Raw genomic sequence first — 18,952 nt, 5'->3', positions numbered from 1 at the left:
AGACAGCACTAATGTGTTACGACACTGAATGGACCAAGGCCCTTCCCATGGTACGGCTCAGCCTAGACGCTTCTTCGGCGGAACTGGTGTACAGCGAGACGATGAGGCTTCCAGGACAATTCGTGGAAACAAACGCTCTGTCACAACCAAGGGATGATAAAAGAGAATTCCTACCCCAACTGCGAGAGCACATTGCCCAAATCCGCCTACAACAGCCTCATAGACACTGTACAACTACCACCTTCGTGCATCAACACTTGAAAACCTGTTCACATGTCATTTTCCGCACAGAAAGCATCAAACTGTCGTTGCAGTCGCCATACTCAGGACCCTACCGTGTAGTCGCAAGGGGAGACAAAACAATTGACATTTCAATCAAGGGAAAGGCGGCCACTGTTTCTATAGATGGGGTTAAACTGGCTTACATCTTCAAAGAAGCACCAATGCCAGAACTTCCAAGACTGTGGCCTCACCCAACAGATGCTGCATCACCGCCTTCACAGCCGCCGGCGCAGATCACAACAGCAGCGGACCTACCAACTCGCACTGTGGGGCGGCGGGTTAATAGTAGAATAAGAATATTAATTTAATCATATTTTATTACCGTCGAACCTGTAAACAAATTTTGTAGCCAGCCAGAAAGTGATGAACATACTGACCATAATTTCCAGTCTGCAAAGCGACATTCTTCTTGTACTCACTGAAAGAAATGTTTATACTCTCTATTTACTCAATGGGATCAGGAACTATGATTATAAATGAAAGTTTTGAGTTCTTATTGATTCATATATTTGATTAAATTTCACATGCACAGCATAGTAATATTGCTGATAATAATATGATGATGACTCTATCGTAAACAGCACTATGAGCAGTTCAGAGGCGACCTCTACGGTAGGTTCCAATTAAACGGTCTTTCACCCTGACTTCTAATAATCAAAGTTAATTGCTCGCCACAAAGTGGAAAATAATCTTACCACTTGCCTCGCGGTTTTAACATTACGGGCAGGACACAAACAGTTACTTCCGCGAAATCTAAGCGATCAAGGACGGTGTGCAGTCCTCGCGAGTTCACTTCCTATTTGTACCGAAAACATGCGTTTAATTGCAGCCTGGTTGTGACGTCATCTGAGGCAGCGCGTAAGCCGGCGTTTGATTGACGCGGATAGTGTCTCTTGTGAAATTTAAACGATCCAGGACGGTGTACAGTCCACGCAATTTCACTTTCTGCTCTTTTCTGCAGCTTGGGTGTGATGTCATCCAAGGCAGCATGTAAACTGGCGTTTGACTGAAGCGGACCTTATTATAGCAAGGAGGGAAATGTGGTGTCTCTGCCTCTCAGGCCGTGTTTACAGGTCGTTTATAATATTTATTATATTAAATTTACAGTTATAAATAATATGTCAAGTGAAAGAGCAACGGAAACAATTTTACCAAGAACCTTGTAAATGTTCAAGGTGAGCACCATTTGTCGCACGGCACACATCAAGTCTATAGCCGAGTTCTTCCCAAACGTTGAAATGTTGATAAATGTGTCTTCAGTGACCGTAGCAACAGCTGCTTCAATCCGGTTTCTTAATATTCAGGGAGGTCTGCTGGTAGTGGAAGCATGTACGCACGATCCTGGATGAAGGAAAAAATCCCATGGCGTTAGGTCGGGTGAACGTGGAGTCCATGCAAAGCAAGCCCTGTTATTGGGTACCTTGCGGCCTAACCAGCGCTTGGGTAGAGTGAATTTCAACCAATCGCATACTTCGCGATTATTTAACATTTATAGGGTCCTTGGTAAAACTGTTTGAGTTGCTCTTTCATTTGACATATCATTTTTAACTGTAAGTTCAATATAATAAATATTATAAAACTTAAAACTCCGATATTCATTTATAAACACTCTGTATTATAGGCGCAGCGGACGGCTGAAGGAACACCTACCGTAATCCGCTCTATGTCCAAATAGCAGCATCTAAATGACCGCTTTCTCGGACACAAATACACTCCTGGAAATTGAAATAAGAACACCGTGAATTCATTGTCCCAGGAAGGGGAAACTTTATTGACACATTCCTGGGGTCAGATACATCACATGATCACACTGACAGAACCACAGGCACATAGACACAGGCAACAGAGCATGCACAATGTCGGCACTAGTACAGTGTATATCCACCTTTCGCAGCAATGCAGGCTGCTATTCTCCCATGGAGACGATCGTAGAGATGCTGGATGTAGTCCTGTGGAACGGCTTGCCATGCCATTTCCACCTGGCGCCTCAGTCGGACCAGCGTTCGTGCTGGACGTGCAGACCGCGTGAGACGACGCTTCATCCAGTCCCAAACATGCTCAATGGGGGACAGATCCGGAGATCTTGCTGGCCAGGGTAGTTGATTTACACCTTCTAGAGCACATTTGGTGGCACGGGATACATGGGGACGTGCATTGTCCTGTTGGAACAGCAAGTTCCCTTGCCGGTCTAGGAATGGTAGAACGATGGGTTCGATGACGGTTTGGATGTACCGTGCACTATTCAGTGTCCCCTCGACGATCACCAGTGGTGTACGGCCAGTGTAGGAGATCGCTCCCCACACCATGATGCCGGGTGTTGGCCCTGTGTGCCTCGGTCGTATGCAGTCCTGATTGTGGCGCTCACCTGCACGGCGCCAAACACGCATACGACCATCATTGGCACCAAGGCAGAAGCGACTCTCATCGCTGAAGACGACACGTCTCCATTCGTCCCTCCATTCACGCCTGTCGCGACACCACTGGAGGCGGGCTGCACGATGTTGGGGCGTGAGCGGAAGACGGCCTAACGGTGTGCGGGACCGTAGCCCAGCTTCATGGAGACGGTTGCGAATGGTCCTCGCCGATACCCCAGGAGCAACAGTGTCCCTAATTTGCTGGGAAGTGGCGGTGCGGTCCCCTACGGCACTGCGTAGGATCCTACGGTCTTGGCGTACATCCGTGCGTCGCTGCGGTCCGGTCCCAGGTCGACGGGCACGTGCACCTTCCGCCGACCACTGGCGACAACATCGATGTACTGTGGAGACCTCACGCCCCACGTGTTGAGCAATTCGGCGGTACGTCCACCCGGCCTCCCGCATGCTCACTATACGCCCTCGCTCAAAGTCCGTCAACTGCACATACGGTTCACGTTCACGCTGTCGCGGCATGCTACCAGTGTTAAAGACTGCGATGGAGCTCCGTATGCCACGGCAAACTGGCTGACACTGACGGCGGCGGTGCACAAATGCTGCGCAGCTAGCGCCATTCGACGGCCAACACCGCGGTTCCTGGTGTGTCCGCTGTGCCGTGCGTGTGATCATTGCTTGTACAGCCCTCTGGCAGTGTCCGGAGCAAGTATGGTGGGTCTGACACACCGGTGTCAATGTGTTCTGTTTTCCATTTCCAGGAGTGTATTTTAACAACTCCGTCATGAGTCAATGTACAATCTTCATAATTTTTATATGAAGGTCGTAACGTTGGTTTCAATTGCAGAAAAAGTTTTAGCTCGACTGCGTTGAAACTTCGCCGGCTAGAATTTTTAGAACGGTACCGACAGTAGAACATGACCTTTCAACTACATCTTTAAGAGACCATGTATTGATTGTTATTTACATCAAAGTCTTGAAACTTGTTATATCTTCACTACTTAATGGATGTAATCAAGTACTGTAAACAGAACTTTCTATCATTAATATAACTGATACTTAATCTACTTCAAATAGGGAGGTTTTGTTCCAAACCTAGTTTTCAGTATATTACTTGAAAACTATTAGAGGTAGCTTAACGGGGTCACATAGTTAAGGTTTTTATATCAAACTGACGCTTCATGGCAGTTTTCATAGTTCAAAGTCTAATATTTAGAACCGTCAATTTTTCGTAAAAACGCCAATTTTGACCAAAATATTGCTCCGATCAAGTTGAAACTTTTAATAGTTGATTTTGACATACATTTTCACATCTTGTGTAAAGCCCGTTGCTAGCGATATGGAAGGCGTAGTATAGCGTTAGCGTTGATGGTGCGAATGGAGCGGTCTACTGCCTGTCGAATCTCTGGAACAGTTCTGAAGCGAATGCCACGAAGTGGTTCCTTCATCTTCGGAATCAAATAAAAGTCACAAGGACTTAAGTCCGCGGAGTATGGTGGATAATGCAGTACTTCCCAGTCCCATCGACCGAACAGAGCAGCCACAACTTGCGCTGTATGCGCCCGCGCATTGTCGTGCAAAATGATGGGTGGGTTGCGCAGGAGGAGTCGCCGCTTCTTTCGCAAAGCTGGTCTCCTCGTGAAGACCTTGACGACACTGTCGTGCTGTACGACCTCTGACCTATTCAGTCTTGATCCAACTCCGTTGTTACTGTTTCGAAAACTTAGTGACAGCGTTACGTTAGACCGTTCGCTCACAATCGACTGCGTTTCCCTCGATTGTGCGCACGCCGGTGACGTGGGACAGGCGAGTCCATTTACTCGGAGGTAAGGCAGGTATGTCAACAACGTGTGCTATCAGCGACAATAGTAGATTCCATTGCATAGTGTCTCCACATCAGTGTTGCCACTATTTAAGTTCCAACCTATGTATATTCATCTGCTCACTCTGAGATTGAACAATTTTAACACTAAGATACTGAAGCAAGTGTTGACAAAGTTCGGAAAAGCTACTTTAATTTTTAATTTCATTCTTAGATTACGGCGCAATACTTCGTATGCTACGCACAGGACCGTTGTGATGACGTAGCGCTAGTGGCAGTGAGCTGGGGTAAGTCCCGGCACACTCGATAGCCTCTACCTCTAAAATGATACAGTCCTTGTTTCGCCACAACACCTCAAGGTCCAGTCGTCGCGTCCACTTTCCAGCCCGCTATTTGAAATAACGCACCGTTTCCACCAAGGGGGCTGATGTGGTGACATCATACAGTTACGTAGTGTTGTATCGCGCGTGTTGTGTCTGTGAGTTTGGAAACCGCACCGTCAAACATTTCGCGCGCCAGCCAGGCACTGTGTTTCATATATGCGTGTTTTGTTTTTGTATATTCCTTGCTAGCATGTTTAGTTCGTGCGTAGTTACGAGATAACACTGATGTTTTTGTTCCCTGCATGTTAGGTTATTTTCAACTGTAAGCTCGGAATGAGCGAACAAGCCGCGTATTCCTTGCCGTCTCCTGTGGCTATGGTAAATAGAGCTAACGTCATTATTGTTCGAAGGAGCTTTTGTGTACTGTAGGTCCGTCGATGAAGTGCACGCAGGTTCTAACAGTCGAACGACAGTCTGCCCAGCTTTTGCCGACACATACCTTAAAGGCTGTGAGAACTTGCCCAGTAGAAGAGATGTGTTTCACATTAGCAAAGATGAAAAAGTGCTGATAGGCGTTAAGGTGTGCACTTTAGAGCCCATGTGTACTGGAAATTTTTCTTTGTTTTGGTCCACACAACAAAGACTCAAAATATGGAAAGCAAAGAGCTTGCAGTAGTAGAACTGTCAGCATGGGGAAACAGGATGCAAATGTTTAGCAGCAGCCCGTCAGCAAGTTGACAAGTGACCGTCCAATGACGCATAGTATGTGTCAGTCGTCGCCACATCTTTGACAATGGCTCCACTGGGCTGCAAACCAACGACCGCTGCGTTGAGTGTACGACCTGGGCACGGGGACGTTGTCTCGCTGCCGCACCGCCACACAGCAGCCGTCAGCCGCTATCCGCCCGCATGCTGTGGTATCCGGGCCACCATTACCACTCATGGGGAACACCTGCATCAGTACACACACATAGCTGTGTGCTGGGAGCCGAAGACCACCTCCCATTGTCTGTAGTCTGTTTCAGATACGCTGAACTATGTATGTTCATGTCCATCAATAGCGCATTCTATCAGCTGATTGGTAGCCTTCTTAGCCTGCCCTCCTCCAGCCGAGAACCACTCACCCACTCTTACCATGCAGTACACCTGTTACACAACAAACAATTTAGTCAGTAGCTGAAAGCTCAAAGCAGCAAAAAAGAGCCCTAGTCTTATGCGTTCAAAGAAGAGAACTCACAGATCAATATGGGGGCATGTGTCCCTCTGCAAGCTGGCATTTGAACTGACTTTTTGGATCTTTACGTAAATATCCGGTCTAAAATAGCGTTATATTCGCTCAAAGTTTACTTCAAAACATCATAATCAACAACAATTTTTTTATACTTTCGTAATTTTCAAGTTGTCTTCTAACGTTAACCCCATTGTTGCGATGTCTGTTCACAGAGGACGGGGACTCCCCGCCAGTGCTGATGCCGGACAGGAGACAGCCCATTGCACTGATCATTCTCTGCGTGTCATTGGCCATCACTACGATCCTCGCAATGGCTGCCTACTGCATCAAAAGTAAGCCCACCTGCTTCTGTTGCCACAGGGTTCTCGAGAGCAGGCCATTGTGATCAATGTGTCCAATGTTTTTTGTGAAACGGAAACCCGCAGGGTTTTGGCTACATCTACACCTACACTCCCCAAGGCACCTTACTGTTTGTGTGGCGGAGATACTTCCGGTACGACCGTCATTTGCTCCCATTTCCTATTCCGCTCGCAAATGGTGCGTGGAGGGGAGATGATGATGTTTTGGTTTGTGGGGCGCTCAACTGCGTGGTTATCAGCGCCCGTACAATTACCCAATCTTTGCTCAGTCCAATTTCGCCACTTTTCTGGATGATGATGAAATGATGAGGACAACACAAACACCCAGTCATCTCGAGGCAGGTGAAAATCCCTGACCCCGCCGGGAATCGAACCCGGGACCCCGTGCTCGGGAAGCGAGAACGCTACCGCGAGACCACGATCGGCGGACATGTGGAGGGGAGAGGGGGTGACGACTGTCTATAGATCTCATTATGAATCCTAATTACTCTAATTTTCTCGTTGTGGTCATTTCGCGAAGTATATGTGGGAGGGAGGAAGTACACTACTGGCCATTAAAATTGCTACAAAAAAATGGTTCCAATGGCTCTGAGCACTATGGGACTTAACATCTGTGGTCATCCGACCCCTAGAACTTAGAACTACTTAAACCTAACTAACCTAAGGACATCACACACACCCATGCCTGAGGCAGGATTCGAACCTGCGACCGTAGCAGTCGCGCGGTTCCGGAGTGCGCGCCTTGGACCGCTAGACCACCGCGGCCGGCAAAATTGCTCCACCAAGAAGAAATGCAGATGATAAAAGGGGATTCATTGGACAAATATATTATACTAGAACTGAGATGTGATTATATTTTCGCACAATTTGGTTGCATAGATCCTGAGAAATCAGTACCCAGAACAACCACCTCTGGCCGTAATAACGGCCTTGATACGCCTGGGCATTGTGTCAAACAGAGGTTGGATGGCGTGTACAGGTACAGCTGTCCCTGCAGCTTCAACAGGATACCACAGTTCATCAAGAGTAGTGACTGGCGTATTGTGACGAGCCAGTTGCTCGGCCACCATTGACAAGACATTTTCAATTGGTGAGAGATCTGGAGAATGTGCTGGCCAGGGCAGCAGTCGAACATTTTCTGTATCCAGAAAGGCCCGTACAGGACTTGGAACATGCGGTCGTGCATTGTCCTGCTGAAATGTAGGGTTTCGCAGGGATCGAATGAAGGGTAGAGCCACGGGTCGTAACACATCTGAAATGTAACGTCCACTGTTCAGAGTGCCGTCAATGCGAACAAGAGATGACCGAGACGAGTAACCAATGGCTCCCCATACCATGACGCCGGGTGATACGCCAGTATGGTGATGACGAATACATGCTTCCAATTGCGTTCACCGCGACGTCTCCAAACATGGATGCGACCATCATGATGCTGTAAACAGAACCTGGATTCATCCGAAAAAAATGACGTTTTACCATTCGTACATCCAGGTTCGTCGCTCAGTACACCATCGCAGGCGCTCCTGTCTGTGATGCTGCGTCAAGGGTAACCGCAGCCATGGTCTCCGAGCTGATAGTCCATGCTGCTGCAAACGTCGTCGAACTGTTCGTGCAGATGGTTGTTGTCCTGCAAGTGTCCCCATCTGTTGACTCAGGGATCGAGACGTGGCTGCACGATCCGTTACAGCCATGCGGATAAGATGCCTGTCATCTCGACTGCTAGTGATACGAGGCCGTTGGGATCCAGCACGGCGTTCTGTATTACCCTCCTGAAGCCACCGATTCCATATTCTGCTAACAGTCATTGGATCTCGACCAACGCGAGCAGCAATGTCGCGATACGATAAACTGCAATCGCGATAGGCTACAATCCGACCTTTATCAATGTCGGAAACGTGATGGTACGCATTTCTCCTCCTTACACGAGGCATCACAACAACGTTTCACCAGGCAACGCCGGTCAACTGCTGTTTGTGTATGAGAAATCGGTTGGAAACTTTCCTCATGTCAGCACGTTGTAGGTGTCGCCACCGGCGCCACCTTGTGCGAATGCTCTGAAAAGCTAATCACTTACATATCACAGCATCTTCTTCCTGTCGGTTAAATTTCGCGTCTGTATCACGTCATCTTCGTGGTGTAGCAATTTTAATGGCCAGTAGTGTAGTACGGTGTCTGACTTTTCTTGGAATGTACGCTCTCAGAATTTCAACAGTATAACGCCCCTCTTGTAACGGTTATCACTCGACTTTATTGAGAATCTCTGAAATGCTCCCTCCCTTGCTAAACAATCCCGCGATCAAATTCGCCACTCTTCGTTGGATGCTCTCTACTTCTTCCATTAATCTTACTTGGTAACAGTCCCAGACTGAAGAATACTCAAGAATTGGTCGAATAAGTGTGTTGTGAGGCAATTTGTGATATATTGATAATTATTGCTCTGGGACCGCCTGAACACAACTGAATGCAACACAGTTTTAGTGCCATAAACGGCTCGCCTTTCTGGTTTGTAACGCATCACCACTCCACACACACATTCTTGTGTATACTATTTACTTTAGAGTTAGGTTATCACAAATATGAAACAAACTCAACACATCCAAAATGCTGGAAAACTCACAAGACAAGCCGCAAACCCACAAATACACACATGTTCACAATGACATCATACACTTGGTACACTACTGTATGACTTGTACACATAAATTAACCCACGTAGGGGCATACCGACTAAAGAAACCCAGTGTGCAAATAGCGTATAAAACTATGCAAACCCTTCAAACAAACTTAAGCCAACCAGCGATCAAGAGGGACAAATTCCAGAAATCAGGAATATAAAAAAGGCGAAAGGCAAAGTCCCAGAGCTCCAGTCTCGGTCAAGTACACATTTTTAATCTGTCAGGAAGTTTCATATCAGCGCACGCTCCGCTGCAAAGTGAAAATTTCTTTCTGGAGAAATATACAAATTTGAATGCCAAACTTATGTTGCAGTGTAAATAGACATGACAAACAGGAATTTTGAAACACCATACGAAAAACGCATTAGGGACTGGAAGTAGGAAATAAACCATTCCACATTTGCAGAGCACTTAGAATACCACAACCAGCATCCTACAAACATGGAACAACATATGAAAATAAAATAAACAACCACAACGAATGTGTTATACAAATATAGGAAAACTATCGTATCCAGAAAGCCATCGCTGAGAGCAAACATGTCATAAATAGCCACACGCGCATCTATACAGACTATCTACTAAACTTAATAAAGGAAATAATAAGAAACATCCCATTTGTACATGCAGCCATATTGAAACAAATACGTCTTCTCTCTCTCTCTCTCTCTCTCTCTCTCTCTCATTCTCTCTCACTCACACACACACACACACACACACACACACACACACACACACACACTAGAAAAAATTAATTAAAAAGTAAATAAATAAATGAAAATTATATACCAACATCTAATCATAGCAAAACAAACATTAGTTAAGACATACATAACAGCAACACAAACACTTAGAAATATATATATATATATATATATATATATATATATATATATATGTGTGTGTGTGTGTGTGTGTGTGTGTGTGTGTGTGTGTGTGTGCGTGCGTGAGATTAAAAGTATCCGGAGACCTGGCTGAAAATGACTTAAAAGTTCGTGGCGCCCTCCATCGGAAATGCTGGAATTCGATATGGTGTTGGCCCACCCGCAGCCTTGATGACAGCTTCCACTCTCGCAGGCATACACTTAATTAGGTGCTGGAAGGTTTCTTGGGGAATGACAGTCCATTCTTTACGGAGTGCTTCGCTGAGGAGAAGTATCAATGTGGGTCGGTGAGGCCTGGCACGAAGTCGGCGTTCCAAAACATCCCAAAGGTGTTCTATAGGATTCAGGTCAGGACTCTGTACAGGTCAGTCCATTACAGGGATGTTATTGTCGTGTAACCAATCCGCCACAGGCCGTGTGTTATGAACAGGTGCTCGATTGTGTTGAAAGATGCAATCGCCCATCCGCGAATTGCTCTTCAACAATGGGGAGCAAGGTGCTTAAAACATCAATGTAGAACTGTGCTGTGATAGTGTGTTGGGGCTAATATCTTGCTTTTCCCCCCGTAAGCTACGAGCTCAAGTTTGTAATGTTTCCTTGTAAGCAACGTTGCTGCAGCCGATGATGGCGACGGCAGTTGTCGAAACTCGAAATTTTTTTTCCAAAAGGTGAAAGAGGAAGGACGGAAGAGTATGCTGACGGGGTTATTAGAGACGGAGCACAGGACCGAATTGGCGAAGGAATCCGGCGGTGCCCTATCAAACTAACCTGACTTTCACCTTAATCAATTGAAGGAACTCACGGGAAACCTAAATCTGGATGGTAAGACGCGGATATGAACCACCGTTCTCCCAAATTCATGTCCACTGTTTTACCACTATGCCACCTAGCCCGTTTCGAAACGAAACGGTTTCAAAACTGTTTTCTAGCGTCAGCGACGTAACCAGGACTTTGTCAGAGGAGCGGTCCGATTCGTTAAAGAGGACCCTGAAAAGGCTCATGTTTTTCATTTATTCTGAAAATTTCAGTAAATAACAATAAACCATTTTATTCGGCAATGATCTCGAAGATTTGTTCAAGCAGAGATATAATCTCGTTACTTAGGAGTGCTGTATTTAGGCAAATCACTTGGAAGCAGTCGTGATTCAATCTTTCTTCACCCTCCAAAGTCATTCTACACTTTCCTTCCTCCACTCTGGATTTGAGCCGAGGAAGTAATCAGGAACGGGCGAGCGCGAATTTACCGATAGGACTGTAGGAATAAAGAGATCGCTGTCCGACAGAGAAGCTAAAACAAATTTTGGTGGCGAAAATGCAACGGATCTGGAATTATTCAACCTTACACTTGCCCAAATTTTCGGATTTAAGTGTGCATAGGTCACTTCTTGCAATGTACAAAGATCATTTCTGCATTAAAGAATGTCCCGGCAGATAAACACATGAGTCTAAATGAGAAAAATTTGGATTATTGTTGATTTATCGTATGGCTTTTAGTGCCGGGAGTCTCCGATGTGAGGTTCGGCTCTTTACATTTAAGCAGAGGGGCTGCTTCTTGAAGGGAATTGGAATCTGTCAGGAAAGAAAGGAATTCGGAAGGAATTGGCTATGGCCTATAGCAAGGGACCAATCCCGCCATTTGCCCCAAATTAAAAGGGGAAACCACAGAAAACCATTTTCAGATTTGCCGGCAGATGGATTTGACCACCCCGCCTCCCAACTCCAGTGATTGCTAGCTCAGCGGCTCAACGTGCAAAACTACCCCAGTCGGTGGAGGAAATGGAGTAACTGATTGATGTACATTGCTTTTAAAAAAAAAAAAAAATTCATCTCAACAACGGATGAAATTCTGATATAGCATATTTTCCCTCTAACTGTTCATGTTTGGTGATTTGTGCAAGAATGCATGCATATTTTCAGATTTAACTGTGTATGGAATTCCTGGTTTCAGTTATTGTAGTATTACAAGAGTGCAAGTAGATTTTGTTTTGGACGAAAAGGTTTGGCGGAGAGGGTGGGGGGGGGGGGGGGGGTAGGATGCAATGCACAGTCATCTCGGACGAATTCAAGCGCCGCGCTGGATTAGCCGAGCGGTCTCAGGCGCTGCAGTCATGGACTGTGCGGCTGGTCCCGGCGGAGGTTCGAGTCCTCCCTCGGGCATAGGTGTGTGTGTCTGTCCTTAGGATAATTTAGGTTAACTAGTGTGTAAGATTAGACCCATAAGATTTCACACACATTTCAACATTTTTTTTGAACCAATTCAAGCAGACCACTGAAGTATCAAATGGCTCTGAGCACTAGGGGACTTAACATCTGAGGTCATCAGTCCCCTAGAACTTAGAACTACTTAAACCTAACTAACCTAAGGACATCACACACATCCATGCCCGAGTCAGGATTCGAACCTGCGACCGTAGCAGTAGCGCGGTTCCAGACTGAAGCGCCTAGAACCGCTCGGCCACTTCGGCCGGCACTGAAAGTATCCCTCAGAAACGAACGACCTGTAGAAAGTGCTGTCTTTGCCGCTGTCCACAAACCCTTCCCCATCGTTCGGTATCGGAACTGATTTTTATGAGTGAGAACCGTTACGGTGGACAGATTGTGCGATATTTTACCATTCGGGCTACTAATGATGGACTTCTGAGCAAATGCTTGCTACCATTTGCCATTTGAGCTATATGTTTGCTGATCAAAGCGATTTTTGAGCGACACAGGAAAATCCATGTGTATCTTTATACAATGATTTGAATTTAATCTTATTTGTAATGATGTTTACCACTGTGCTGCCTTGTGAAATACTGAAATACTGCAACCTCAAAGTTATACCAGTCTCCAAATAACGACTCCAGTGCTAACATTAAACTGGTATAGATAAGTAATTAGGCTATTATAGTAGTGCGTGAATATTTTTAACGTACCATAACGTTACTGGACGAATCAAATTCGGTTTTCCTCTTCTCTATTGTTACAAATTTACCCGCAATTTAAAACTATCACAACAGCACACATCACAAAACAATAACCGGCAGCTCTTAGATTAAATTGAGCAGCAAGAAAGAACTGCACTGATCGAATCAACAGCTGAGCTCAAGTAACGCCAACAACGTGCAGTAGATGCTCTCGGCTACAGCAGGAATGAGCGATAGCCAGTGGTGCCATCGACGTATAGACAGATTAAATCTATAGGTAGCCTTGTTGACTATCGATAACGCTTATCCCTTTTTGTTTGCTTGATTGAGAATTTTCACGGCAACTAGGTCTGTGTAATTTCATTTAGGTGATTAGGGAGGGGGGGAGGATCCGGACCCCCCCCCCCCCCCCTTGACCCCATTTGGCTACGTCCTTGCGAGCGTGCGACTGCTATTTTGAAGGTTACTGGCAGCTTAAAAGCATGGCAGGTTAGACAAGTCGGCTCCTAGCCTCCGGAAATATTTGGATGACCAGAAGAATGTTAGCTGTACACAAAGTTTTGTATCAAAGTTGATTTCCGGTTTGCAAGAAGAGTTTTAGCTGACAAGAAAACCCTATAATCTGTATGAAGAAGCAATTTAGTTACTCACTTTTAATCTTTTTGTTATCCCATTTACAAGAATAGCTTTGATTTCATTACACAAAGAATGTAGAAATTATTTTATGAAGTAAAATGAGGAGCACCATTTCAAATCGTATTAAGTGTACAGATCATAATTTTACAGGAAGCGAAAAAAACGCTTCGCCCAAATGAAATAAGCCAAAATTCTCGACGGCAGGACATAGATACTTAGATTATATTCCAGAATAGAAGTATCAGATGCTAGACTCTTATTGCTCTATAATATCGAGTTATTCAGCTGTTTATCGCAGAAAGATAATTGCGTCTCAATAACAGGATAACAGTTTAAAGCTTTAGTAACAATATTATAAACAACATTGTAACCTACCTCATACGAAACAACAATGCAATTTCGACAGCGCTGTGCTGCATAATCCCTTACAGTTCTTCGTAGTTTTGGAAATGGAGCTTTCATCATATAACTGAGTTTGCGATCTTGTTCTACTCTGTTCGATAGGCTGTAACCATTTTTTTAACCATGTTTACTGGGATGCTATAAATCCTGCAGGACTGTCCATAAATCCATAAGAGTACGAGGGGGTGGAGATTTCGTCTGAACAGCAAGTTGCAAGGCATCCCTGATACGATGAATAATGTTCATGTCTGGGGAGTTTGGTGACCAGCGCAAGTGTTTAAACTCAGAAGAGGGTACTGGAGCGACTCTGCAGCAATTCTGCACGTGTGGGGTGTCGTGTTGTCCTGCTGGAATTGCCAAAGTCCGTCGGATTGCACAATGGACACGGATGGATACAGGTGATCAGACAGGATGCATACGTAACGTGTCACCTGTCAGAGTCGTATCTAGACGTAGCAGGGGTCCCATATCACTCCAACTGCACACACCCCACACCATTACAGAGTGTCCACCAGCTGGTACAGTCCCCTGATGACACGCAGGGTCCATGGATTCATAAGGTTGTCTCAATACCAGTACACGTCCATCCGCTCGATACAATTTGAAACGAGAAGCGTCCGACTAGGCAACATGTTTACAGTCATCAACAGTCCAATGTCGGTGTTGGCGGATCCAGGCGAGGCGTAAAGCTGTGTGTCGTGCAAACAACAATGGTACATTAGTGAGCCTTCGGCTCCGAAAGGCCATATCGACGATGCTTCGTTTAATGTTTCGCACGCTGGCACTTCTTGATGGCCCAGCGTTGATATCTGCAGCAATTTGCGGAAGGGATGCACTTCTGCCCTGTTGAACGGTTCTCTTCAGTCGTCGTTGGTCCCGTTCTTGCAGGATCTTTTTCCGGCCGCAGCGATGTGGAAGATTTAATATTTTATCGGATTCCCGATATTCACGGTACACTCGTGAAATTGTCTTACGGAAAAATCCCCACTTCATCGCTACCTCGGAGATGCTGCATCCCATCGCTTGGGCGTCGAAACTCACTTAAATCTTGATAACCTGCCATTTCAACAGCAGTAACCGATCTAACAACTGAGCCAGACACTTGTTGTCATATATACGCGTTGCCGACTGCAGCGCCGTATTCTGTTTACATATCTCTGTATCTGAATACGCCTGCCTATACCAGTTTCTTTGGCGCTTCAGTGTAGTTTTCGCAGTACTAATTCTGATTCAACTTTCTTTCGATCGGTCTACCACGTGTAAAAACAACCCCACCCTCCACCATGGTGAATGATTGAACACAGTCATGCGTGGCACCACACTGTGGGCTGGAACATGAAAATGGTGGAGCCGGCCCCGGCCACTGTGGCCGAGCGGTTCTAGGCGCTTCAGTTCGGAACCGAGCTGCTGGTACGGTCGCAGGTTCGAATCCTGCCTCGGGCATGGATGTGTGTGTTGTCCTTAGGTTAGTAGTTCTAAGTTCCAGGGGACTGATGACCTCAGATGTTAAGTCCCATAGTGCTTAGAGACATTTTTGAACCATCAAAATGGTGGGAAATATGTCTTGAACATAATACCTTTCGAAACGTCGGCTGCGGAGTACTTAATACGATTTTATCCAATTAACGTTTTTCATCATTAAATTACTTTGGGAAAGAATACGAAATGTCCCGATCTGATTCAACAGCGTCGAAGTACGAACCACAATTGGTTTGAAAACGCATCAGACTGCGTGTGCACCTCGACTGCATTTAATACGTTTGAAACAATGCTCTTCAAATATGTCGATGAAAGCATTATTTTATCACCTTCATACTTCAATGGCGCTTCTGAAGCACAAATTTTATTTTGTTTCAGACAGGGGGAAGTTTTGTATTATTATTATTTTTAAAGCCAATAAGACGAATGTGTGCGAGTTCAAATCCTGGTCTGGCCCGAAGTTTTTATCTACCGAGAAAAATCAGATTTTTTGTTGAATTTCTGGTTTTATTGAAAGTTACAAATGTAGTGAATAAACTGTTTTTAGGAAGCAAGTATGTTGGTGGTGATTGTGGTGATGGCGGTCGTGATGTGTGTGTGTGTGTGTGTGTGTGTGTGTGTGTGTGTGTGTGTGTGTGTGTGTGTGTGATCTTAATTTTTTACAAACTGACACTCTCGGAAAAAAGCTTCACAAATATTCTTCACATCTGATAATATTTCAAAGCGGTGCAAATATTGGTAACCTGCTTTAAACGCTCATAAATGTAAAACTGTGCGCTTCATGAAATACAAAAAAAGGTTGTAGCCTGTGACCACATTAACAATGAGTCAATTGTAATCAGCCTATTCATACAAATTCCCAGATCTAAAAATTATGGAGCTGTTGAAGTAGAATGATGACAGGCTCAGTCAATGATATTGCACGTATTAAAACTTCTGTTCATTGGTAGGATACGGAGAAAATGGAATCAGTCTACAAATGAGATACTAGAATAATGCTTTATAGTGTGGGGTCCACACTAGACAGTAATAACAGGGATACTGAACGTATACAAAGAATACGTCATTGCAGTGCCTGCGCTGACGCCGGGCAAGCGACTTACAAGTAACATGTCTCCTCTGTACGGAAATATACATAACGTATGTATTAAGTTTATGTTGTACACGCATGGATGACGACGTATGGAAGTTCAGATCTGGCGGTGAGTCGTGTTCGGATAGCCGAATAGAAAGGCGACCGCTCGCGATAAACAGGATATCGGGGTTCGAGTCGCGGCTCGCCACAAATTTTCATTGTCGTCATTCCATTACACAGCTAATGGTTGTCCACGTTCATATCTACGAATATATTTCATGTATACAAAGGAGGACAGCACTCTCTCTATCATTCTTCTCGTGTTCCATACGAGAATGGAACGGGGAATGCCCTGATAAACGCTACAGTGAGAAGTACTCTGTGCTGTGTACTTCACATTGGCCTGCAGAATATAGTTGCGGATGCAGATTTAGTATTTTAAATCACGATAAAAATTTTATGGCTTTATTTTTTTACCCACACTTGTCTCAATTGTTTACGAGGGGTAGCCATAAAGATTCAATTATCTGCTAGAAAAAAATGACGCTGTGTAATTTATTTTTTTATTTGTTTGAACGTACATGTCTGCAATTGGTCCACACGCGTCACAGTACCGTATCATGCCGCTAGGGACCGAAAACAAAATGACGCACTCAGTCTCCACTTAAACAATGGGCTAGGCCAATTTGTTTTGGTCGATGTAGCGGCATGATAGGGTACTCAAAAATGGTTCAAATGGCTCTGAGCACTATGGGACTTAACTTCTGAGGTCATCAGTCCCATAGAACTTAGAACTACTTAAACCTAACTAACCTAAGGACATCACACACATCCATGCCCGAGGCAGGATTCGAACCTGCGACCGTAGCGGTCGCGCGGTTCCAGACTGTAGCGCCTAGAACCGCTCGGCTACTCCGACCGGCGATAGGGTACTGCGTCGCGCGGGGATTAAGTTGCAAAGATGTACACTCAAACAAAGAAAATTTTAATTATGTAATTTCTTCAGCTGATAGTAAACCATAAACCCCTCAATGTGCAGCATCCCTGAATATGGAAGTTAATAGGAATATAAAAAAAGGGAGGAAGGTTTATCTGTTTAGCAAGAGTAATAGAAGGCAGATTTCAGACTACCTAACAGATCAAAACGAAAATTTCTGTTCCGACACTGACAATGTTGAGTGTTTATGGAAAAAGTTCAAGGCAATCGTAAAATGCGTTTTAGACAGGTACGTGCCGAGCAAAACTGTGAGGGACGGGAAAAACCCACCGTGGTACAACAACAAAGTTAGGAAACTACTGCGAAAGCAAAGAGAGCTTCACTCCAAGTTTAAACGCAGCCAAAACCTCTCAGACAAACAGAAGCTAAACGATGTCAAAGTTAGCGTAAGGAGGGCTATGCGTGAAGCGTTCAGTGAATTCGAAAGTAAAATACTAGGTACCGACTTGACAGAAAATCCTAGGAAGTTCTGGTCTTACGTTAAATCAGTAAGTGGCTCGAAACATCATGTCCAGACACTCCGGGATGATGATGGCATTGAAACAGAGGATGACAAGCGTAAAGCTGAAATACTAAACACCTTTTTCCAAAGCTGTTTCACAGAGGAAGACCGCACTGTAGTTCCTTCTCTAAATCCTCGCACCAACGAAAAAAATGGCTGACACTGAAATAAGTGTCCAAGGAATAGAAAAGCAACTGGAATCACTCAACAGAGGAAAGTCCACTGGACCTGACGGGATACCAATTCGATTCTACACAGAGTACGCGAAAGAACTTGCCCCCCTTCTAACAGCCGTGTACCGTAAGTCTCTAGAGGAACAGAAGGTTCCAAATGATTGGAAAAGAGCACAGGTAGTCCCAGTCTTCAAGAAGGGTCGTCGAGCAGATGCGCAAAACTATAGACCTATCTCTCTGACGTCGATCTGTTGTAGAATTTTAGAACATGTCTTTTGCTCGAGTATCATGTCGTTTTTGGAAACTCAGAATCTACTATGTAGGAATCAACATGGATTCCGGAAACAGCGATCGTGTGAAACCCAACTCGCTTTATTTGTTCATGAAACCCAGAAAATATTAGATACAGGCTCCCAGGTAGATGCCATTTTCCTTGACTTCCGAAAGGCGTTCGATACAGTTCCGCACTGTCGCCTGATAAACAAAGTAAGAGCCTACGGAATATCAGACCAGCTGTGTGGCTGGATTGAAGAGTTTTTAGCAAACAGAACACAGCATGTTGTTCTCAATGGAGAGACATCTACAGACGTTAAAGTAACCTCTGGCGTGCCACAGGGGAGTGTTATGGGACCATTGCTTTTCACAATATATATAAATGACCTAGTAGATAGTGTCGGAAGTTCCATGCGGCTTTTCGCGGATGATGCTGTAGTATACAGAGAAGTTGCAGCATTAGAAAATTGTAGCGAAATGCAGGAAGATCTGCAGCGGATAGGCACTTGGTGCAGGGAGTGGCAACTGACCCTTAACATAGACAAATGTAATGTATTGCGAATACAT

General features: G+C 45.0%; 1 protein-coding gene across 1 annotated transcript in view; it reads left to right on the top strand.

Moving 5' to 3' along the window:
* The window catches only part of LOC126091960 (uncharacterized), a 387,115-nt gene that overhangs the window by 265,770 nt on the left and 102,393 nt on the right, over positions 1-18,952 (top strand). The window contains exon 7 of the mRNA XM_049907303.1: positions 6,237-6,356. Coding sequence (XP_049763260.1) covers positions 6,237-6,356 — 120 coding nt within the window. The remainder of the gene's footprint in view (positions 1-6,236; positions 6,357-18,952) is intronic.

The sequence above is a fragment of the Schistocerca cancellata genome, chromosome 7, assembly GCF_023864275.1.
Source record: "Schistocerca cancellata isolate TAMUIC-IGC-003103 chromosome 7, iqSchCanc2.1, whole genome shotgun sequence".
Taxonomy (NCBI): Eukaryota; Metazoa; Arthropoda; class Insecta; order Orthoptera; family Acrididae; genus Schistocerca; species Schistocerca cancellata.
Note: the sequence above shows the minus strand (reverse complement) of the source record. Positions and strands in the feature narration are given on the sequence as shown.